Here is a 25931-nt window from a genome sequence, read left to right on the forward strand (position 1 = left end):
TTTTTTCTCTAGAGCTTAGTGCTTTGTGTCTGCAGAAACAAGGGTTTAGGGGGAAAATGCTTCTGCAATGAAGAGCACTCAGTCTTTGCTGTCAGCAATCTGCACTACTGATTTCCAAACATAATAAAAAATCATACTTTTACTGATCAGAAACCATAAAACATATGGTAGAATTCATAAAGGCCAAGATTAACCACAATCACTGGAAGACGCACTTGACATTTCAAATGCAAATACGTGTGTGCGCAAAAAGTATTTTTAGAAAAAATACGAATTCAAGTTTTGATGTATTTACATAAAATGATCTCTGGAAAGGCAGAATAAGCTCCATGCACCACACACATCCACTTTTCTCTTTAAAAATATGATGTACAGATATCTGGTGCTTATGTCTTGTGTTGATAGATGTTTAATTTCAACTTACAAATTACGTGGAAAACGAAGCTGGCAAAAGGAACTGATAATCCTAAAGAATATGGAAGGGTCCCAATGTTGATTAGAACAATGCATTGAACAGAAGTGAAGAACACTCCAGCTGGAGAAACTGGTGGCTGTAGCATCTCCTCCCCTTACCAAGCTCTCTTCTGTGTACCTTCTTCCTCTGATATTTCCTCCGCTAGTTGCTTTGCAGCAAGCAAAACTTCTAAAAACTTTTTTCTTCATGTGTAATAGCAACATTTTCAAGGACTGTTTGGTCATAAGCAGGTTGAGCAGCCAGTGGTGCTATTACAGTTTAGAGCAGTCAAAGGCCTATATAAATATTGCAGGAACCAGCTAAAGTTCCTATTCATTTGAGGTTAAAAGGTTTCCCAGCAACACTATCTAATGTATTTTGGGCTTACTCTATCCACACAGTAAGAAGGGTGCATAAAAAGTAGTGGACACATTCAGCTGAGCACTCCAGATAACACTTTAGCAAAGCAGCTGTACACTCATTAGCTTTACAGCTGCCTTCTATTTTTGATCACAAAGCCAGACCACATCAATTAGCCTAGAATTGATGATGTCTAAGAGGATATTTCTGAATTTATTTTATTTAAAAAGACAACACATAACTGTAGGCCTGGAATTAGTTTGTGAACGGAGAGTACTGAGGTTTACACTTGCCAAACCACACCTTGGTTACCTGCATAAAATTATACCTTTAAGAGACCAGGAAAAATCCCTGAAGCAAATAATTAAAAAAATAAATAGGGCAGTAAATCTGCCCTGGTAGATCACTGCAGAGTTGCATGATTTCAGAGTACTCCTAATTTTCTTACAGGATGCAGCTTCAACAAACCTCCAGGGTTTCCAGTGCTCTGTGCTCTGATACTATGGTTACTCAAAGGCATACAGGAAAGTGGTTAATAATTAAACTCATCATTATATATCTACTTTCTGTAATTATAGCTCCTATCTGTGGTTGCTCTGTCGGAAGAGTGCATCTGTCTGATTTTGGCCAGCCACTGACTTCCATACCATGTGCTGATGGGAAGTGTTTACCCCATCCTTCATTGTATTCCTGGTGCTGAGTTTTGGAAATTCCCAGAGAGCTACTTTCCTTTGCAGGATTCACCATGGCTTGTTTCACTGACATATAACATGTTCCATCACTGCATGCAGCCCACAAAGGGAGACAGACTTTAATAATGACAAACAACAACTGCTTACCAAATAAGCACCACGGTACAATTTCATGCACAAACCCTGATGTTTAAGACTGTGTTATTTATGAACCTACATTGCCTACTGGGAAACTGTTGTATAGAGAAAAACAAAACAAAAGCCTCTTCCACCTTCCACTCCTCCAACTGGTATGTTTTGCTGTACTTTCATACAGGCATATGTGACAAGGTCTCAAGATCATCCCTGGCAGTCTGAAAATTAGAAAGTTACTGCAACTGCAGGATTTTTAATAGGAAATACAGCCTTTCTCTAGTTCACAGGGTCAACTTTTATCCCCAGAGAGGCAAGAATGTGTTTGAATCAAACGGTGCCATTACAGGCTGGTGAAGAAGCCTTTCATTAGTGAACTCCCCACTCTCAAATACTGCCACTTGGCAGAAGTGCTTTGTCACTGGCAGAAGTGCTGACTGCTTCTAAACATAGAGACACCACCAAGTCCCACCAGATGACTCAGGGAGCAGAGCTCCTTCAGACAGGTTGCTAGAACAGGCATGCCAAAAGCACCTCATCTCTAGCCACACTAGTGTGATGGTCATTAGATAGGTACTCATTTCTAAGCACGCAGGATCACCCTTGAGGAGAAAAGACAATGCAGAAAGAATCGTGCCTTGCAGAATACACCATCTAAGGAGTCTTTCTGCTGTGCATTTTGCAACCAGTCATGTCTATCTTGTATTGGCCTTTTTAGCCACCAACGCGCTTGCAACAAACGTGGGTAGAGCCCTTCCCAAATCTTCGTTCGCGAAGCCCAGCCATGATGAAGTCACTGAGTACAGTTAAAATCAGGCACAACCCTAAGCAACAATAAGGACAGACTGAAGCAAACTCTTTCACTTCCAGTCCTGCAACCATTGCATTTTTCTGAGGTTAGTGCACATATACTGTATCAGGGCAATTCACCCATGGGGCTGCAGGTGTCTTTACAAATGGAATATTTAGAATCATAGAATATTCTGAGTTGGAAGAGACACATCAGGATCATCAAATCCAACTCCTGGCCCTGCACATGACACCCCAAGAGTCACAATTCTTGGTGTATTTAATAATGTCACAGATACTAAGTACTGAATGAAAAAAATCCCAGTGAGAGAATCCCTCTCATATTGTATTTTCCTGTAACAGAATGAGAGAAGGGGGAAATGCTAATTAATTTTAATACTAAAACACAGTTTGCAAGAAATTTTTTCCTGCTCAATTCTGAGTCAGTGACCATGATAACATTTACTTCACTAAAGCAAGGGAAGACAGCCAAAATTAATTTCCCCAAGCTTTAAAAATATCTAAGCCTACATAAAATTTTACATCCATTTTCTCTTTCACTTTCCCCTCCTGCTGAGAAAGTGCAGATACAAGCCATTTGTTGTTTCCATTTATCATCCTGCTGGTGGATCTATGCAGACATAACTTGTGGTATTTTTCTGCAACTGATACATTAAAACAACTGGCAATAAGACTGACTGGTAGATATGAGAATGAGGGAACTATGCTTATGTTTTATAACTCGCAAATTCATAATAAGTTTTAGTATAAATCCATAAACTGTAAATTTTGGCTACAACAAAAACCTAGAGTAATTGGGCAAGAGGAAAGAATTTGCTTTACTCCAGCTTCTTGAGGCTACAAATCTTGGGGATGGGATGAAAATCCCCGGGGAAACTCCTTAAGTCACATTTGAGATAACGGCAGTTAAAAAAATAGAAGCAAAACACTGAATTGGATTTGAACTTACAGCAGTACTTCCCCATGCTAACCTGACATTGTTTATAGCCAGCAGCCAAGACCATCAATAGGTAGAAGAAATGAGAAAGCTCTGAAAGGTGTAACAGGGTAACAATGGAAGGAAATTTTTTCACAATATGAAAAAAACCTAAAAGATCACTGATAATATATTTATTTAACTGGCCAGATTTTTGCCCTACTACTTTAAAGATAAAATGAAGCAGTTTTATGACTCAAAGCACTTAAGAGTGTAAAAATACATATTGTTCTACAGGTTACACTAGTTTAAATGAGAATACAGCTATCCTGCTCCAAGTCATTGCCTCAATAGTGAGTTCAACTTAACAATGGTAACTCAAAGCACCAGTCAAATTATTAATAACCTGTTCTTATATCCAAACATGTACTCTTTGCTCAGGTTAAATTAGCTGTGAAAAACAGGACTGCTTCATTAATTTGAATAGTAAAACATGAAAAGCTTCTGGCAATAGGAGTGTTGAACTAAATACTTTGGTACAGGTATGAATGAGCCACCTTAGTTTACAGATTAATTAAAATGATTTTTATTTATTAAAACTATTATTTTATTTATTAAAATTATTTATTATTTATTAAAATTGCCCAAATATAACACTTTGGGAAGTATTTCATCTAGATCTGCCATTTTTATGATAGAAAACTGAAAAATTTCTATCTTTCAGAAAGCTGGGCTGACAGGACAATGAATACTGTGCTCAAGTCAAAATTAGCAATCAGTCCACTGGGGGACATGAGGTCTGGTGGTCACTCTTTCACTGTCCTGAACAACAGTGTAATGCACAAGTAGTAAAGATGCTGTTTATGGCTCAGTACCAGCCTAACTCGCCAAATTGATGATTACATAGCATTTACTTATTACTCTGATGTTATTAAATACCCCCAGCTGGATTCAAAACAGATAAAGTGAAATTCAATTCTAGATGTATTTTTTAAATTAGTGTGTTGCTTTTCCTTCCCATGATTATGTAAAATTTGTCCCCATTGTCTACATTTGAAAGTCCTGTTGCCATTAGTGTCCTGTTACTGAATTAGGATATAATTGATATTCTACTTTTGCTTTTTCTTTCAAAACTCTTCAGTTTCCTTTCAGCCTCAAATAAATTCTGCCAGCCTGTCTAGCTTTGTCCTTTTTTGCCTGATCCAGTTATTATCTTAACTTCCCTGTGCTGACTGGCTGTCTATTACAAATCCTCATTGTCCAAAATGCATTCATTTTCCTTGGTGATGTACACTGAAGTGCTGGAGTCATTTAAAATTAAGTTTCTCCACCGACTTTGATCTTTCTCACAGCATGACTCATGATTTATATCTCAAGCATCCAAAACACTCTATTAATCTCTCCTAAATGCCCTCAACAATTTTTATGCCCCTTTGAAGAGATTAAACAAATTCCTTTTCCATGAGATAGGATCTAACTATGGTCTTACTGGAAACCTTATCCATTCATGATGTTTATTTAAAAACGTAATACAGCATTTCCCCTTTCTCACAACAGTATTCTTCAAAAGACTCTTGCACAAGTATTGTTTCCTGCTTGCACAGTGAATTAGGAATTGTTTTATTTATCACCTAATGCTCAATCCTGCTTTCACAGAAAGGAGTAAGAGTATAACTGGATTTTAACATCCAAAATTATTTTAGCTTAAAAATTTTCTTCACTTACAGATATTCTGCAGTTGGTTTTATGATAAAAAAACATAATAAAACCCCCCAGAGAATCCAAATCAATTTTAAGGAAGCATAATCTGCCAAAGGCAGGCTTCATTTCCTCCCTGAGGGGCATATGTATCACATTATCCCTCTGTTAATAGCACAGTAAAATATCAAATATCAGCATTGTGTTAAAAGGGCTCCACAGTGGCCTCTGACATTCGTCATTTAAATGAGAGTATTTATCCAGTATTGGGCAAATAAGGTCACTGAACAAAAGTAATTACAAGGTTTCAGTAATAGATAATACAACAACCTTTCAGGTATAACACAGGAAAGAAAAATGTAACAACAGATGCAGACTAGACCAGAAAAAGTGCCCAACAGAATACCTGCTTCAATGAATTCAAGAAGACTTGTAGGAAAGAATTTCTGCATTCAAACTCTTTTTTTATTTTTCCCTAGAACAGTATCATTAATATTCTAACTATAATTTAAATATAATTTAAACTGCAGCACAACCTTTGCTTTGAAATTATGAAAAGTTCATGATCCTGAGCCAAATGAAAATCCAGAAGTCCAAGTAAACACACTTGACTCTGCAACTGTTGTTTTCAGAAATCACATTGCTCATGAATCAGAAGCAAGGCCTCAGTTGAGCCGGTACAGAGGGGAAGGCCCTATTCAGGAATCCTGTGAGTGGTCATAAAGTCCAAGGGCTTTTATTCTAAGGACACTTCTAAGCTATCATACTTGTAAAATACTGGGCTTTTAAGGAAGCACAGTATCAGCTCTATATACGGGTTGGTTATACTTATATTTGCTATAAGAATATACACTTACATTTATTTACATGCAATCTAATTAGCAACAAGGCACAAATGCCAGAGAAGAACATTCACAGGAACTACAGGTTTCATTTCAAACAGGATAATTTTCAAAATTTTCCCACGTATTCCTTCATTTCTCAATCCAACTCCAACTAAAGGAGAAACATAAGCTTGTTTGAAAGCACAGTCAGGGATCTTCTCTATTAGCGGCTTCATTCCACTGCAGAACTCACAGTGTCATGAATGTAGTGTGCACAGTAACTACAAATACAGCACAGCTTCCCAAGTAAGTATAGCATTTAAAATGTCAACCTCAAAACTCATCAAAGAGCTTAAAAGAATCCTTTTCAGCAAGACCTACATAGAATCAGTAACTTTAGGGAAACTATTCACGAGCATGCTCTGCTTGCATATCTTAGCTCTTTGCAGATACAGCCACATTTGCTACAACACAACTGCTCTCTCATGAAACGGGAGGGATGACTTCAAAAGTATTCTTTAAAATCATGGTTCAATAAAACATTGCAACCAGCATGAGGCTTCTGAAAAGGCTACTATGTATATCTCCTGCAGTGTGACTACAGTGAAGAGTCACTGGATAAGTGAGAAAGACCAGCTTCAAAGCAGCTGCACCCGGGCTTGCTTCCCCTGCACCTCCAGAGTCCATTGATCACAATCCCGGCTGCCTCTGTCTCACTGTTCCAGCAGGTGATAGGGCACAGTGTCAGTAATGGAGGCAGAACGGCACCTTGTTCTCTTTAGCACTTTGGAAATTGCGATGTACAAAGATAAAGCTCCTTATTTATTATCTCCATATTTTAGAAAACTGACAGGAACAAATCACTTCCAGAAAGACCCTGATTCAAATCTGCTGAACCATGAATGACCCTGAGAACTAAACCAAGGTCATTGCTATCTGTCTCTTTGGGAAAACCTATTAACAGTAGATAAAATGGTAACAGTAAAAAGATGGCAACAAGAGAGGAATGAAACAAAGCAGCTTTTCTGTGGTCCACATGAACACATTAAACCTGCAGAGTTACAGGATTGCTAAAACCATTTTTCAAAACAATAAAGTCAGTTTAAGAAATGGGGAGATGCAGTGTAGCAATCTGACAAAGAAAGGTAAGAGTAGTAGATATTGAGGCACACATTTCCTTCAAGAAGGCAGTTATGCTAGTGCTTCCAAAACAGTTTTATTTAGCAGCTACAATAGGGATGTATTTGACCACATCTGAATATATGACTGCATCCAGAACAGACCTCAGGATGTTCTGAAGAAAACTGATGTTTCAGAAGAACTGATGTTCTGAAGATGAAGTATCAGTGATAGAAGAGATGCAAGACACGGCATGCAGTGAAGCTGATAAATAGTTTAATACCCAAATAGCTACAAAATTAATAAAAAGACAAACAGCAGGAAATTTCCAAAACCAGAATGGCAAATGAGATGCCACAGCAGGTAAACATCAATTGTTCCTGTGTCCTAGTCTTATTTCCCACATGATATGAACTTACAGTCTTCATCACAGAAATGCCTATTTCCCCAAATACAACAATTTTATGAGTGGCTGTGCATATCAACAATTATTTACTTCCTCTAAGGTTAACAATATCAATAATCAAGAGATACAGGTGAACTGTAATACAGAAAAGATGTCAAAAACCAGTCACCACATTATGAAGTGACAAGTTCTTTTTTTGTATTTCAAATGAAGGTGGCCTGACTTAAGGCTCTAAAATTCTTAAGTATAATAAGCAATCCAAAATGGCATTTACAAATTTTACACTACTCTCCCTAGGCTGTAACATCTGCATATATCACTGCTGCTATTTTATTCCAAAAAGAGGCAAAGAACAAGCCAAATGAACTGAGCAGCAGGATGCAACACTCTCACTCACAAAAAAACCCATTAGGAAGCCAGTTTCATCCCCTCAGTGCTTTAGCCACTACACTACTGCAGGGCATGTCCAGAAACCCACAGTGCTATGGGCTTGAGTGACAAACCTATCAATCTCCCCACATCTACTTTATGTCCATTATGTAGCAAGTTTACAGTCCATTTTCATCAAATTGAAAGTTCTGATTTGAAAGAACAAACATACATTTCACTTCAACAGTGGGAGACTCTTTGGGAAGCAGAAAGTCTCATCCCACTATTACACTACTTGGTAATATAAATAAGTTACAACTGAAAACATTAAGTTAGAGAAGATATGAAGAAGTAACACTTTGTGAGGAACATTTAAAAAAGAAACCAAAATCAAAGAAACAATTTAATCATTGAGATGCTTTGACATTGAAACATCATTAACAACTTCACTAGTTACAGACGATGATAGCAAACACCTTGATAAAATTAAACCTTGCAGACTGAAAAGGAGCTGGGGAAGGGAGGAATGTCTAATATGATAATTAGATACTAATAACTCTATAGTAAATTTCTTTTCTGAAGTCTGTTGGTCTCTTATGCATATATAAGTCAAAATTTGTAGGTGATACAATGGTTTGACTAAGTGTGTGGAACGCTGTGGTCTGTTTGTAAGCAAGCAAGCACCTTGCCTTCTCGACTCTCCCACCAAAGACTTAAGTCTCTCACTTCACTCTTCAAAGAGGCACACGTTTCCTTGATATCATAAAAAATTTGTAAGACATACCAGTCATACAGCTGCACCCTACAGGCAAACACCAATGGTAGAAGCTGCCTTTTTACTGTTTCTTTAGGCCCAAGAAAAGGGAAACAGTTGAAGCAGATGAATATGGTTTGTGCCATCACCTGCACACATTATAAGAATATTCATACAGTGTCACTGTTATTATCACAACAAAATTGAAAACATCCACCCATTTGAGGTCACAGGCACCAAGAACGAGACCAGCACAAACTCCATAAAGTTCTCCTGCCTTGGTAGTTCAGTGGTTCTGTTGACAGGAGGTGGGGGAGAGTGTTGTGAATAAGCTGTTGGATCACCCAGAGCCTGTGCAAAGAAGATATCCATACTGATAGAGGGAGGGAGAGTGGGTGGTAGCATGAGTTATTATGCATTTTACACTGCTAAAGCCCCTCATACACAATATCAGCCACAAGCATGGCCTACAGCAAACAGCCACACTCAGGACACTACTGTCAATCTTCAGCCTTCCCTATCTGAGGGATTTTTCTGAGTTCATGATGAACTTTATTCAGCAAAATGACCCAATCTAAGTGTCCTGCAGATACCACTAAGAGAAAAACTTATTTAAAACATATAGGTTCTGTTGCAATAGAGCAAACTTTGACGACAAAGTTTTATGTCAGACACTTTTTCCATATGAATTGAGATTTTTTGAAAATACTTTTCAACAGAAGTAACATTTTTTTATTTTATGAATACCTTAACAGCATACATCTGTCACTGGAAAAAGACAAAACCCTAGAGAAGAATTTGATAAAGAGACACAGTCTTCAGTAAGAAGGCCATAAGTCTCCAGCATGTACTCAGGACATATAGCATGTCAAAAGAATTGATATATCATGTGCAGTTGTTACCACAAAAATTTAGGGGTTGCTTAATTCAGTGCAGAAATTTCTTCTATCTTTATCAGCCATTTAACTGCAGTCATGGACAGCAACAAAGACAAGCTTGCCACAGCATTTCAGAGGGTGTTATGACTGCTCTGAAGAGCAGCTTTATTAGCTTTCGCGTGCTTTTGTAGGGAAGCAAAAATCAAAGCTGAAACCCTAGGCCTCTTTTTCCTTGCAAGATGCACTACCCAGGCAAACCTAAAACTTGAATGTATATATATTATAATGTATAAATATTATTTTGAATATCATTCAAAAATAAATTAACCTTGGCATGTGTGCCATGCTGATAGTATCACACTTTCAGAACTAAAACAGAGCTGATAAATCTAACTAATTACTGCTTATTAAGCTCGGGTGCATCTTCCCCAAGTGCCAGATAAGCTCCACAAAGCCACAGAAGACATAATGACACTTTTTGCAAGAATGGTGATTTGCTACAGTATCCTGCATAGATCTTCTTGGGTGGTCCAGTGGGCACAAGGAGACACTGACATCCACCCTTCTGCTGGTACTGCACCAATGCAGTAATATTGTTTTATGCAGCAAATAGGGAAGGTGACAGTAGAAGACAAAGTAGTAATGATTCATGTGCTGTCGGCATTAAGAGAAAGGTGTTTTCAGAAAGAATCCAAAATTCACTTCTAGGCAAAGGGCCAGCACAAAGCAAAGGACCTCAAACTAGCTCAAAGTGGTGCCTAAGTAATTGGCGGGCCCTGGGCCAGTCTTGTAGGTTAATTTCTCTCTCAGACTAAGGAAAGAAAATGTAAGAGAGTCAAAAGTGAACAGAAAACCCCATGAAGTCATCAATATATGCAGCAAAGCAAGGGAGTGTCAGGTTGTAAGGAGACTAGGTAAGTCAGGAGGGACGGCCAATAATACAGAAGTTCGAGTATTTTGTTGCCTGGCAATTCAAGAGTTAAAAAAGAAATTACAAAAGAGGCGATGCACTGGGCATAGTGTTTTAGGGAGCACCTTTTGTACTATTGAGTTGATTCACTTTTCTAAAGGAAGTACTTGTGAGAGTTAAAGTTATTAGGTCAACTAATGAGGAGTACTTCCCACTCAACATGGTAAAACCAGTTTTCTCAAATCAAGGATCTTAACTATCCAGAAATGGACAAACCAATGTACCTTGAGTGATTCTGTTATTTTGAAAAGCATTAAAATGCAGTTTCCCTTTTAAAAATATGTTCTTATTACATTTGGATGTTTGAAAGACACACTGTATCAAAATGTCTAATCCAACAATCCAAAATCATGTATTAGCTAAGCATTAGCATAGGTTTTAAAAGTATTTCCAATGTGGTGCTATGCTGGTGGCATATTCCATTCTTCAAAACAGGAACATTTGTGGCATTCACTCTTTTGTGCCCTCTCTCAGTAGGGCAGCACATGTTGCTGTGATGGAACTGCACCAGTAGGGACTGCCTTTACACCTGGGCTCGCTCACCATGCTTATTCCAGTCTTCTGGACTAGGTATCTTAGGGATGGGCCTAAGCAGACCTTGTTGTTTGAAAGGATTCAAACCTCTACTGTAGCATTAACACAGTAAGGTACTACTGACTATGATATGAACTTTATCTCCAGGCAAAACAGATTTTTGAAGAAAAGATCTTTCTATCAAATTTGTCAGAGAATTTATTATGCTTAAATTCTTTCACTAGCTTCCTAAGGAAGCAATTAACTGTTCTTTGCAATTATTCAATTATGAAAACCAAGACAAATTAAAAAGGATTATCCACTTGAGTACTGTAGCAAAGCTCTCCCTCCAGATTTTGGGGTCTGGATTTTACTTCTTGCAAATACAGATCTCCCACCTAAGTGGACTCAGCAAAATCTTTGGTGTTTGATCAACACCAAAATGTTTTGATGAACAGCAAAAAGCGTATACTTTGTTTTAGTTACACAGTGTTACTAGGGAGATATTGTAAATATAAATACAATCACAATCATAATTTTGTTAATTTACATCTATTTCCATGTGAAAAACCTGAGTATACAAAGCAGAACACGGGAATAATGACAATAACATAAAATGTTACAAGACTCATTTATAACATTGTGTATAACATTGTGTATAAATGAGTAATTATCAATACATACATAATGACATAATGAACAATTTCTCTTTGTAAAAGTGAAATATGTTGAAAGTTAAAATTACAGCAAAAGAACACAGCTGCTCCTTGTTAAGCAAGCAGTTGTACACCTTGTTCAAACAACCATGCTGTGCCAGCCAGCCCTCTTCACACTGCAGTGATATGCTGAACTGGAAGACATCCTGACCCTTCCAAATGTTTCCAGCCTTTAGAAACAGCTTACAATGGCTCGTAATGAAGCATGCATTTACTGTATTCTTCTTAGTCTGTAGAAATGCTGGTATTCAGAATTTTTCCTAGAATAGACACTTACTTTGTGCTGAGAGAGATTCACTTTATTAATCATAGATATGTTTTCTTGTAGTGACTTTGTGGTATTTTTTAATGGCGATTTTTGCGGCATTTGTGGTAATGAAGTAGAAAAATTCAGATTATAAAGTCTCTGTGTCCTTGTGTATTACAGAATCCTGTGAACCCACAGCCATGATCTCTGCACACCTGCAGGCTGAGTAACATTTTAGGCTGCGACAATTGCCTATTAAAACTATTCTTGTATTTCATACCACAGACATTTGCGAAACCAAATGCAGAAAACAGAATATCAGATCGTGACCATACAGCCTGTTAATGGATGAAGTACACACAAAATATAAGTGCTCAAGGAGGCAGGGAGAGATTGCACCTCACATGCTCCTCTGGTTGGTTTGGAGGACTGGTGCCCACCCTTCCCCTGGGGCTTGGGAACACATTGACTCCCACATTCCCCTAATTTCACCTCTCAGAATTGCAAAAATATGACCCGACTTCCACAAAAGCTCTGAGAACTAGTCACACTGTGAAAACAGTTTGCACCATAAATCCATATTACTGTCTATGGCAGGGTTAACAGACCTACCCCAGAGTGTTTAGAAGCTATCAATATTCTTCTCTGCTTAAATCACCTGAAACACACCATTGACAGGAAACTCCATGGAAACTTCAGACAAAGAATAGGTAAAAAAAAAAAGGCATTTTATAATACACTAATGCGTTTTGTTTGTTAGTAAAAAGTAACCTCTGCCAGAGGCATTTAAAAAAAGAGTGATGGAGAAACTGAGATGAACACTTTGGTAAGCCTTACTGCCAGCTTAATGCCTATAATGAAAAGCAATTAAGTGAACTAGGCACGTTGTTAGACTTTTTTCTCTTTTAAACCCCATTAAATATTGATAAGAACTTATATACCTTAATAATGTCAGTAGCAAAGCATTTTATGAATTTTAAGTAAATTTTAATTTTTTATTCTTCATGAACATAGGCTTTATGCCTATGCTTTATGTTATACCTACATGAGACTTCAAACAAGTCTGTGATGTGTTATGAAAGCATAATAATATAAATGCCTACCTTTTTCAGGAACCGTACTCCATAGGTAAATATATAAAGGTAAAATGTAAATCTCCACCTGCAAAAGGTACAAGAGATTAACTCTAGGACACCAGGTTTACATAATTTACAGTTCAACACATGATTTCTTCTAGCACTGCCAAACCACAGTCATATTAACAGAAGTTGAAGCAAAATTTTTGTCTGGTTTTCTACAACTTTTGTTACTAAGCATTGTGCTCAATTTGGCTGCTTTTCCTGAACTCATTAGCTCTCTGAAAATACTGGCTAATTTCACCTAAACATAACAGGGAAAAACCCCCACAAATTTTCAAGGATAATTAAGATTTTTAAAAGTTTTATGAAAACTAACAGGACAATGGAGGAGAGAGGACAATTTGCACATCTCTTGCAGGGAAGTTCACCTGTTATTAGACACTAGGACAAAGATAATCAGAAATGTTATTAAGCCTTCAACAGGTGACTTTGGAGTAATGCATGTCAAATACACTCTTTAATTATGAAAAGAATCATTCACAATGAGCTAGAAATTCGCTTAGCAGATTCCAGCACTTCATACTTTGCTTTAGGGAGTGCATTTGTGTCAGATAGATATGCTGAATACAGATATATATATCCACAATTTACATCAGCTTCCCAAGTGTTCCCTTGACAAAAGTGATTCTACATTTCACCAAATATACATGGAAAAATTGCCAAGCTTCTGGTTTTTCTTTTCAGAGAGAGGCAAACTAGAAGCTAAGAACAAGATGCCATGGAAAGTAAGAGAAACCAACAGGAGATTTAATACAAAATCATCCTCTTATCTATGTCTTTCTTCCTTCTCCAGTAAAAGAAGACATATAGAGTAACTTCTTATCTTTTGGACCCATTACTCACTTAGGAAAGAGCTAACGGAAGTATATGGAAATAAAATCATAACCTTGTGCAGTGTAAATTCTTAGAGGAATTTCTGTTTGTTTTTTTTTTCCCCAAGGGTTGGAGTGACTATACATACACACTTAGTATAAACACCAGTGAAGTAATATTCATAACATTTATAGCAGGATGAGATTTAGCTTCCTTAAAATGAGGCAGTGCTGCAACATGAATCATCTTCAATGACATATTTTACAGCACTTACAACTTACTCTCCACTGGCAAAACTATTGGCTTCCTGTTAATTGGCACTGGAGTGTGTTCAAACATTAGTGGAATGGTCACAAAAACTGAAAATGTTTCTATCTAAAACAAGGTTAATCCAAACCATTCTCTTCAAAGCTACTTTTAAAGGTATTTAGAAAGACAGTTGTGTCATACATAAATAACACTCTGATAAACTGAGGAGAGTGTAAGAACATCAATGAGATTTAAATTGTGATACTTCAGCCAAAGAGAAACTATCTTTTATCCTGTAGTCTCCACAGCACTGCAGAGATGATTTATTCAGTTGATATGATAGAAATACCAATCCCTTCAAGGGTTCAGTCACTGTAGTAACAGGCCTTACTATTTTTTGGTATGCCGGGACTTTAGTCAAGATACTGAGAAAACAGAGTACTTGGAGACAAAATGTTACTTGTACTGGTAGAAAACCTTCAGATCATGCACATGGAAGAAACTGCAAGTACAGTATTATGAATGAAGGATTTATTTGGGCAACAATTTTCTTGTTAGGTCAATCCTGTAGCTAGAAAACCTGCCATTTAACTTTAAGGTTATATACATCATCTAGTGAAAGTTTTAAGACCGCCACTGAAAATAAAAATATTAGGAGGAAAAAACTGTCTAACCTAATCACTGATGAGCACTCCTAGTGCTCTTCTTTCACTTTTAAATATGAGCAGTTATGATAAATTCCTCACAAAGAGTTTTATCACCTTTATTTCACATTTCTTCAAGCAAAATTCATAACGTATTTGAGGACATTTGTAGCTTGCTGTTGGGAGATGCAACATTCCACAAAGGAGTTCAAAGGCAGCCTAACATATTTGAAATATGTTAATGGTTGAGTTTTAGCTGATGGGTCTCAGAGATTTTCCAGTCTGCACAGACATTTGGAATACTCTGATTGCAGCATTTCCTGCAGCTGTCACCCCAAAGAAAATAAAAAGACACATTCCTGAAACAAGCAAATTCAAACTCACCAATTTCCCCATTTAACTTTCCACTCACCTTCCAAAGTACTGCCTCTGCTGTAAACTTGAGCTAAAGCCATGGATTGCCCTGTAAGAGAACTTCTGGAGCTTTGGAAAAACCTCAGAGCTAAGAGCACTAGGTATTATTTGGGTCTGCCAAAGACAACCAACTTTCACAAACTGTTCAACTGCTACAAAGGTGAAAATTGCACACAAGGATATGACAATATATGGTCTTTTTCCCTAACCTACCTAACAAGTGTACTAGGATTGAGCATCAGAAGATGAAGCAAGGCTCGGAACTGAGTGATAGACAGAGGTGGTCAATGTGCTAACTCCTTAAAAAAAATAAATAATACTGATAGGAAAAAAGTTGCTCATTCCTGCTGAACAACATGTCCAAAAGCTATCCTACAAAATTTTGCCTTGGTCAAACTGCAAGAAACAAAAATTCAAAACAAAACAAAGTCGAAATTGGCCTCCGAGCATGTTTATCATCATTAATCACCTAACTCTGGTGGTAGCAGAGCTATAAAGGACTTTCCACTGATCTGTAGCAGGCAGCTAGCTGCCTTTTCTGCAGGTGTCAAAGGACAATTCTGCCAGCTGAATAACCCAACCGGAATCTCAGTCTCATACAAGGAAGCCCAAGGAGTTTCTCACATTGTTTTACTACTACTTGTAGACAGTTTATTGCTGCAATTAAGAGCAAAACATCTACAGGCCAAGGTGAAATAGATGAATGCATAGTCCATGACTTGGGATGGACAGAGAGAAAAGAGACAGGAACTAGGTTGTGAAGCTGCATTATTCACTCAAAATCACACAGACAAGGGCAGAAGGTATGTGAGAAATAAGTTTCATGCAATGCAAATATGTCCAACAAGATTCCTCCAAAGGTGGACTCTCAAATCAGTACTCTTGCAACAAGTACTCTACTGTGAACAACGGATTTCAATCTACACTGTGTACTTCTTTATCCCTCTATTTGGGTGTCACTGCAGCCCACTGATGAGGGAATGCAAGCAAAGGGAAACAGTGATGAGTAGTAATCACGTCCACTCACAGTATAGCCCAGTGTGCAAACCACCTTAGTATTTGGGGACCTTGGGCAAAATGTTCTCTCTCTACACAGAACATCATAGAAAAGAATATCTTTCTTAAGTGTGAGATTATCAAGTCTTATTCCCAACTGAATTCACAAAGCGGTAGTTGATTAAGTGCAAATTAATTCTTTAATTAGTCCTAGATTACAGTCCCAACTCTCATGGTTGGAAAATGCCCTTTGCCTGAGCACAGCCTGAAGAGTCACAGACTCCAGGGAAGGGAAAATGCCTGGCCAGTGGTATAAACTCCCTCTGGTACCTTTTCTCATATCCTGCTCAAGGTCCTCCTTAACCATCAGCAGCTCATGCTGAATGTCCATGGGTCACTGGAGACCATTGTTTGGGTCACAGCTGGTTGTCTGCAACAGGGAAAGTAACAAATTCTTCTAAAGCAGAAGTAGCAGAGCCCAAGAAACTAGAAAAAGTAAGACAAGATCTGTACTAAGATATCTTTTTTCCCCTTTTCCCTCAGCCATACTCACTGCCCTACTAAAACCATACAATGGAGGCCACTAGGTGAAGCACTCTGTTGTGGATGATGGCCACATCAATTCATCGCATTTAACTGAAACATGAAGATAACTGAAGCTGTTCTGTTTTGTGAAAATTTATTCTGGCCCTCTGACTTGAAACAGTCCTTCTGTCAGTTGTATAGAGACATAAAATTCGAATGACCCACATACACACAAAGTGGGCTGCTTGAAAGACTTTTAAGTTAGTTTAAATTCAGCAAACCCAAATGAAAGCACTCAAGGAACAAATGTTCTGAAAGACCTGATCTGTCTGCTTGCAATAAAGTTTATAAAGTCCTGCATTAAAATGCCTAAAAGACTTCCAGACTGAACCAGGCTTACATCTGGTCTGTTCAAGCTTGGAATGAGGGAGATCAAATTAGTTTACATATGGCCCTTCTGACAAATTCTTCAAGTTGTGATGGTGGTTAACAGATCAGTGTTTCAAATGTGGATGTGACACACTGCAGCAAAAAGTCAAGCTAAAAAGTGACATTTCTGTAACAAAAAAAAAATTCTTTTCCAATGTAGTCTTAAAATGAATGCTCTAGAGACCATCAAAGGTGCAGCTACAGATCTGACCGCTCTTGTTCAACATCCAAGTGCATTTGCAATACAGAGCATAAGTCAGTTTCTTAACCTCTCAACCCTTTTAACTTTGAGCTGCCAATGAAATTTTAAAGATGCTTTGGCATGTGGAAAAGTTGGAGAGCCTATACCAACTAAACTGCCATACCCTGTGGTACTCAATTCAGCAAAACATATTCCAGTGCCCACTTGGGCAAGCACTTCACTGATTTCAGGCATATGTCTAACCACATTCCCTTCATCACACTGATGAATTCTGTCTTTCAAATTTCCCTCCAAATTTCTGCTCTGAAATGTGAAATTAAACTTCAGCTAATAAAAACAAATTGCTGAAGCAATAATCCAGCAAAGCACTCCCCTACCCCACACACATCACACATTTTGCAGAACCCACCACATGGAGTTTGTGCTCTGCGTCAGAAAGATCCATGCTCCCCATGGATCTGCTGTCCAGCTGAGTGAGCTCAGTACAGCTGCTTCTTCCAAGGGTAAGGCTGAAGAGGCACTGAAGAGGCTCTGCTCCTGAAGTTTTCCTTTTCTTTCATTTCTTTTGCAGGAAGATTGACAGGCCAGGCTATGAACAGCACCACTCCTGCAGAGCCCCATCTTTGCAGCACCCACCTGGCAATGGTCCTTAGGGCTCTGGTGCCAAACCAATGTCTGCTGCTTAGAAATGGTGTGCAAGGATCCAAATCTATTCAACTGACTTTGGGCAATCAAACATGAAACATAATAAATGCACAATATTAAAAACATAACAGCCATTTTGCTTCTAGAATTGTAGATGTTATTTACACTGATGCTTTTGCCATTGATTTGCTACAGTCAGGGCCACAAACAGTTAACATTAAAAAAATGCAGCATATTTAGCAACCAGTTAAGGGCTCACCATGTTGCCTGCAGTCAAAGAAACTGGATTTCTGGCTCTGAAAACTACTTTCAGAGAAACTGCAAACACCTGAAGCTTTCACATGGAAATACATTTCAGTAAAATGTGAGATTTGCTGTTCTCCATCACCTGCTGCTCAATTGCTGGTAGTGGCTGACAGACTTCTGGGCTCAGGCTTTGGGCTAAAAGTCAAACTGAGCCTAATGCAAACTTCACAGTTGCAGGTCTTGGTTCTGAAGAAGATGAGAAACCTTGAACTGCCATTACACAGCTTGTTCTCCATTTGAATTCCCACTGTCTGACTGGACTGGACAGGGATGTAGCGGGGCTATGGAATCATTAGCTGAGACTGAAAACTACTTTTTGCTGCAATGATTTCCTTTGGCTGTGAAGAGTATATTCACTGTGAGAGTGCTCAAAGGAGCATTTCTGAAGCTGAGTTTAAACAATACCAAATGTTTATTTGTTTTAAATGGGAAGCATCACTAAGTTCCCCGTGTTCCTACCGTGACTTAAAGCAGTCTACGTTTTATCCTCAAATTACATTTTTCTGCTCCCCCAAACACAGTACCAGGGCCTTCAACTTTCTGATTCCCTCAACAGTTATTAGTCCAAACAATGTTGCTCCTGACAAAAGCAGAGGTATGCATTCCTTCTAGATTACTGTGTCTAAGGAGAGATATTTAGAGGATGATCCCAAAACTGATGGACTCTGAACTTCTGGATCAACTCCTTAATATTTGTGACATTGTCTACTGACCACTTTAGGTCTACTCCAATTTTAGGTTAAAACCAAAAACCAACACAACAAACAGCAACCCTTCTCCTGTAAAAACCAAACAAATTTCCCCAAAGATACTATTTTTAGGCAATACACAATGTAAAAATACAAGACAGAGCACTGAAAAATAATGCTTAATCCATCCAATAAATAGGACTATTACCAGCTCAAACAGTATCCTCCACTAAATCTTTACTTGTATTCATTCCCAGTAACTAGTCTCATACAAAGCTGCAAGTATAACTGTGTGGTTGATGGCAGCAACTCCACTGTTCCAATGTGCTGCCTCCCCGATTTCTATAATGATAATTTGTTGCATTTCCACAAAGCCTGGCAGGTGCAAGTGGTTTTAAAAATGTTAATTAAAAAAAAGAATACACAGGTAAAAAGCAAATAAATAAAATCTTCTTGCCTCTTTTGGCATGATACTGCTGTTGAGTTAGACTGGACTGTGCAAATGGTAAATAGTTCCTGCACTATGGTTAAGCTGGAGTTAAGTGAGGAAGGAGACAGTTATGCACAGCTCACTAAGATGTGCAAAATAGCAGGTATGATAAATTGAGAAATCTTTATTGCTTTCTTCTTCAATTTTCTGGCTCAGGATTTGACTGTCACCTGATTTTCCTCTTGGATGCAGTTTGAATCAGTCATTTAATATTTAATATTACAGTGCTACTTGAGACCAGTCCTGTCCTAAATCTGTATGCTCAAAATGCAGCTCTGAAAATCTTAAGAGCAAAATTTAGTAGTGCAAAAAAGCAGAAAGGAAACAGAGTACTAAATTTAAGAGATACAGTTTTATAAATAATAAAATATGTTTATATAATTAGGCCAGAAAATATGCATAATACAAAAGGTGTTTTGGTAACTCCTTCCAGGTTACACAGTTTCTGTTTAATGGTTATGCAACTATTCTCTTCTGAGTACTGTGAGGACTTGATAAAATAAAGGTCTGATAAGACCTCAGAGGTCTATTAGCATTGCCAAATCTTGCTCTACAAAGAGATACTATCTGGAAAGCTCATGGGAAGCGCACACAGAAAAAACAGACGTTGCTGCCATGCACCCTCCCCTGTGGTTTGATCAACAGACCTGTCTGCCCACCGGTGATGTTCGATGTACACAGCTGATGAGTCTTGGAGAGAAAAACCAATTCGAAGTCTTTCTAACTGGGACCTCTACTCTCCATTCTCACTAGTGATTTCACAAGTCACCAGTTTCCAAACACAACAGTCACTCACTATCCCACTCTTTTACAGTTCTAGAGGAATAATACCTTGAATCTTCCAGACTGCATTTGCTTTTCACCTAGCAATGTTGTCCTAGCCATGATGGCCAACATATATGTATGCACGAAGCAACTTCTGTGACAGGTAACTATCTTCTTAGAGCAAGTTGTATTAGCTGTTTTCTTTCTTTCCATGCTAAATGTAAATTTCCTGTAGCATTATGTCATCTGCCCCAGATTGGTTTTTAGCCTGCTAAAGCGGATGCTAACCCCTTACAAGTATTGATCTTTCTAGAAGTAGGCTAGATGTCAATGTTGTTTCTCCATTTCCCTGAAGAAACAGCCCACCTGCGCTGCATTCTTTGATCCATGTAGCACACACTGAGTTTGTGCACAGCAACCACACACTCTCCATCTTACAGGGTTATAGATCAGTCTTCTAGGGAGGGTCTGCTGTGTCTTCACATTCTGTACTCTCATTCCAGAAGATAAACCTCCCCATCTTCTAAGCAGGAGTTGCAGTGCTGTCATAGTTGAGACTGGAGGATAAGGAATGTTTTTAGCAGTACATCCAAAGCTCATCTTGTCAATTTTATTTTCCCTTTTGCATCCTGTATATGTATATTTACTTTGTCATTTTTGTTCCTTCCCTTTCCTTACCTCCCAGTCATCATTTGTTGCATCACTGGAACTCTAGAAAAACCACTACAAGATGTTCATTACAGTGAAGCAAGTTCTTTTTGGTGTGTTTTTTATTTTTAAAGATTTATTATTCCTCAGTATTTCAAGCACTCTACAAAGAAATAGGGACAAGAAATTTTTGTACTATTTTTTATGCAAAAGTGCTGTCATCAAGAATGAAACTAAAGAAGCCAGAACCCCAAATTTACCAAGAAGCACCATCTAATCAAATCATACTCATTAGTTTGGAAGTATTTAAATAACTAACCACAAGAGATAGCATTAAATATTTCACAGCACCTTGTGCTGAATATTTCTCGTCTGACAGTCACAATTTCACCTTGTTTCAGGGCCTGATCTTTGAAGATTTAACCTGCAAGTAACTGGGACTACATGAGCTGATGCACTGCTTGAATCTTCTGGAAAAAGTAATGAAAAATTTTAACTCTCACATATACTTTTTTTTATCTGCTTGTTTCTTGAACTTTAGGGAAGTGAAAAATAAAACATGTCTGTATGAGCAAATGCTAATAGTCACCAGTCAATACAAGCAGAAGGGTCTGTCACAGTAATGCTATTAGTAAAACACAGTAAGTTCATGGACATACATAAAATGCAAAATGTAGCATACACATGAAGTTACTAGGCAAGTCTCCATTGCAGCCTGGGCTCTGTGTTATGTCACAGCAGGTCTGCATATACCCACCCTGGTGAGACACCGAAACAGGAGAAGACAGAGGTTTTATCAAGGTGGCAGCTGGTCTCTTTTATAATGAAGAGAAAGACAATTCAAGGTACTGTTCCACACAGAAGAAAACAGCAGCTACTGCAATCTTTGCAGTTTTCCTTTAGTTGTCTTTAATTGTTATATTATGACTGTAATTTTGAACCCATGTTCACCTTAACTAGAAATTAGGGAGGAATTATTTAATTTCCGTAATATAAAATAATGATGAGTACATACAAGCCACAAGAGAATGGAAACCTAGTTAATTTATTATAACCTTGCCTAATGTGCAATGATAATGTTAAGTGATAGTGTCTTTGCAGGACCAGCATATGAATTAATTTAAATTTATTAATTATGTTAAAAACTGTGTCACAGAAGGCAGTAAGGGCAGGGAATTCAAAGTTTTAAGTAATCCAATTTGAGGGAAGAGGGACATTTCATAAGACACAAAATGAAAAGTGCTTAATGAACAATCTAAAAATACGGTGAGCATAAAATGAGGACATGGCATGGACAGCTTTGCCTTTCTGCTCCAGTAGAATAGCATGGGAAGAGGGCTGGCTACTCCTGACACTTAGCCAGTGTTATCATTTCACCCTAATAACATGTTTGGGCAGAGACACATTCTGAGGCCTAGCATAAAAAGGCAAAACAGTGATCACAGACCAGATTCACATGTGAGTATGGCAGATGTAGTAGGAAAGGAACCACGAGGGAAACCGCCAACGTTGCCCAATTCTGGGATCTGTTTCATACAAGCCCTGAGCTAGCTGGAGCCTCTTGAGCAGCATACAAAAGAGTTGCAAGAAGTCTACTCCAATCTTCCTCTTTACCAGTTTTCTTATGCATCAGGTTAGCAAGGCAACAACAGCAGACCCAGACACAGTATTTCACTATTCAAAATTGGGAAATAATGATAGCAAGAATTAGACAAAGAAAATAAACACAGCCACAGGAGCAGCTGTTCAGCAGAAAGGCATTCATTTACTCAGCTGTGTTAATCTAAGCCCTTGTATCAGAGCAGGTAGAAGGAAGAGATGCACTCAGAGCACCACATGGCACACCATGCCCTGCTCCACCACACCATGTCCTCCCACCCTGTCACATCAGGAGGACCAAGTGACTGTAGCTATTTCCTCCACTTCTCTCCTCTATCACATCAAAACCTGAGCTTTCACACTGGACGCAAGTACTGCCCATGCTTCCCTGGTTTCCCTTCTGTTACTTGATTGCATACGCGCTCTCCACAACCACAAGCAACAGAACTCCAGCATCCTTATATGACCACCTTGTGACCCACAACAGGAAAACCTGACTGACAAGCACCGTATCTTTTCATGCAGGGTGACCCAGTAGGTACAGTGTGCTGCCTTACAAACAGCTGTGCACCCAGCTGTCTGGCACAGGGCAGGACAAATGGGAGGGCAAGGGTGCAGAGCTCAGGGAGATGGCCTTTATAGCGTACTGGAGCTGCAATGGTAGCATGTGCTGCTGAACAACAGTTTGAGCCAGCCTGTGCAAATACATGACAGCACAAAAGTGCGTAAATAAATCATAAAAGGATGTATAACTAAGTTACAGATCCAGACTGGACACCAAAGAAATATGAATTATCCAGAGCCTGATACAGATGGTCCGAGAGGCAAAATTGAAAGCATAAACCCATGGCAAACCACGCTGTAGCAGCTGGGCATCATTGCCCAGGCCTTGCCTTTGGAAATGCAAGTGCTGAGCAAGCTGTGTGTTGGAGAGGAAGTACCTGCAAGATATTTAGTCCTGATTCATGAGAGAGCAAGTGTTAGAGCAGAATTAAAATCGCTGTCAGTGGCTGCACTGCATTCTCACAACTTTAAAATCAGGACAGCTTGCCAGCCATTGACTTATTCATGTGCCCAGGAACTCAGGCTACAAATTACTTTGTGTTATGTAACTCAAGGCAACGAGTACTGTCTTACCCTCTTTCTCTTGTGGCAGAGAAGCCATCAGTGAACCAGTGCTGAATGACATCATACAACAAAGACTATTTACCCTTAATAAAAAGTTTTATCAATACTCTTCTGCGCCGACTTCAAATGTGGCTTAGAGAGAAATATAAGTTCCTGGTAGCAGACAAAGGAGTCAGTAATATACAGAGCTGTTGACTGCTACTCTCATGGATTTCTATCTTGGTTTTTACCTACTGAAACATGACTCCAGATCTTTTTGCACAGCTCTTGACATGAGTTTCAGTATAAATGCCTCATTCTCTTTTACCTTCTATTGAGGCCTTACATTCAAGCACATCTCTCTTCCCTTTCAGTGATGTTACTAGACACAACACTCTCAAGAGAATAATAGGTCCTTGAATGTATCAATCCCAGAGTCTAGATATAACTCTTACAGTACTACAATGAAACTGCAGTATTTTACATGCTTGCTATAGACAACAATTGCCAGACCATCTTTGTTACTCTGCACTTCAGTTACCACTTGCTAGATGACTTCAATTTCTCAACTTCCCTACTACCTGAAGCTATAACAAACTCTCCTTGCACTCAGCAAACTCACACCTTCCCTGTTCTGGAATAACTGCACAGACTCTAAACTCCCTTCACATCTCATCGAAAACCTATGTTCTCCCTCAACAAGCTGTCCCACAAATCTGACTCTGTCAACACCTAAGCCCCTACTCCCTACTTGTCCTTCATGCCACAAATGCCATTTGTTCACAAGGCTCTTCTCCTCCTTACCTCTGTACTCCAGTTTCAGTACAGGGTACTTTAAAGACTTTAGGTTAGTCTTCGCAACAGTCTTCTAAGCAAACTAGAAGATACAATCCACTTATCAACACAATACCAAATACTCTAATTGCCCAAGTAAATAAACCAATCAATTAATTACAACTTACTGCTGAATTATTGCCTCAGGAAAGCAATGAATACCATGAAAGAAACATGAAATCCTGTTTAATTACTCAGAGTGTGAAAAACTTTTTACTATTCAATTTTGAATATGCTTCTTTTTCTTTTCCATTTAATGCTTTCTGGTTCTTGCACAAAGTTGCTGTTCTCCATTTATTTTCTTTATATAATCTATCATTTCCATACGCTTTTATCTTGCACTAAGCTGACCCCCTGTCTTCTTCCATTGTCTTTCTGACCTCCTGAACAATCCTGGTAGCATCTACAAGTCACTGTACTGCCATTTGCACCTACAAAGTACTGAATCTTCAATCACATTTAATAAATATTTTAATTAAAAATGGCAATGGAACAGTTTGTTCTACTCACACCAGTCTAGCAGTAAAATGGGAAACAGAGATGGGCAACCCAGCTACATAGGTTTCACCAGGTAACAATTCTATTCCCTCCAAAGACAGCATTCCCTGTGTAGTGTTAAGAGCTAGCCTTTGTTGTTCCCCCTTGTCTTACACTAACACCATCATTAAATCTGAATCACCTGATATATGAATCCTTATCCAAACATTTCATAGAATTCCAGGTTGGAAGAAACCAACTAGTGTGAATGGGCTCGTAGCCAGAGTGCTCAGGGCTGGAACACTGGACAGCATATGCTCAGGATCTACTTTACATTCATACAAAATACAGCTCTGAAACATCATGAGAATTTGTGGGTTTGTGGTTTTTTGTTTTCATTCCCCCCACTCCCTCCCTTCTCCTCCATTCCTGCAAGAAGGATCCATGTTTCTAAGACTGAGGTATGGCACCTTGCCAGTATCGTGTCTTCACAGCCTGACACCAAGCATGTGCTGCTTGCCCTATGGCACAATGTAGAGGCACTAGCCCTCCTTGGATAACAAGACTCCCAGCTGGAAGAGTCAGATTTAGCAAATTTTATATCCATATAATCTGTCTGGAGAAATCCCTGGAGTGAATTGTCTTTTCAATGAATTATCCTTTCAGTAGTGCCAGGTCTGATTTGACATGTTGTGTTTTGAGTTAGCAGCTTTAGGGAAACTTGTTGCCTGACCTGAGCCAAAGCAGTCTCTTGGCTATAAACTCAGCTATGTGCTTGAAGGAATACTCCTCTTATTCTTACTGCCAAACTCCCTTTAAGTCCACAGCAGGGAGAAAGGGGAAAAAAGAAATCTACATCCAGACACGGTGAGGTGTACACAAAAACACACTTCATAGTCCTGAATTATATCACAAAATACTGTGTTCTTCAGATGCCACTAAGAAAAATATAAATTATCTGCTCCAGTATTGTAAATTTCTGTGAAACACCAAGGAGTATTTCATTCAAGGTCACAGAAAGCTAACTGAAATACTGAAAGAAGCAAGCTAAGGATCAGCAAAAGAAAAATGCAAATTACTCACTTTTTTTCACCTGTATAAA

At 38.5% G+C, this 25931-nt stretch overlaps 1 protein-coding gene across 3 annotated transcripts in view; it reads right to left on the minus strand.

Annotated features, from left to right (window-relative positions):
* The window catches only part of CERS6 (ceramide synthase 6), a 108718-nt gene that overhangs the window by 42947 nt on the left and 39840 nt on the right, over positions 1–25931 (minus strand). For all 3 annotated transcript variants that reach the window (XM_064660965.1, XM_064660964.1, XM_064660963.1), the window contains exon 4: positions 12962–13019. In XM_064660965.1, coding sequence (XP_064517035.1) covers positions 12962–13019 — 58 coding nt within the window. The remainder of the gene's footprint in view (positions 1–12961; positions 13020–25931) is intronic.

The sequence above is a fragment of the Pseudopipra pipra genome, chromosome 7 (genome assembly GCF_036250125.1).
Source record: "Pseudopipra pipra isolate bDixPip1 chromosome 7, bDixPip1.hap1, whole genome shotgun sequence".
NCBI classification, from domain to species: Eukaryota; Metazoa; Chordata; class Aves; order Passeriformes; family Pipridae; genus Pseudopipra; species Pseudopipra pipra.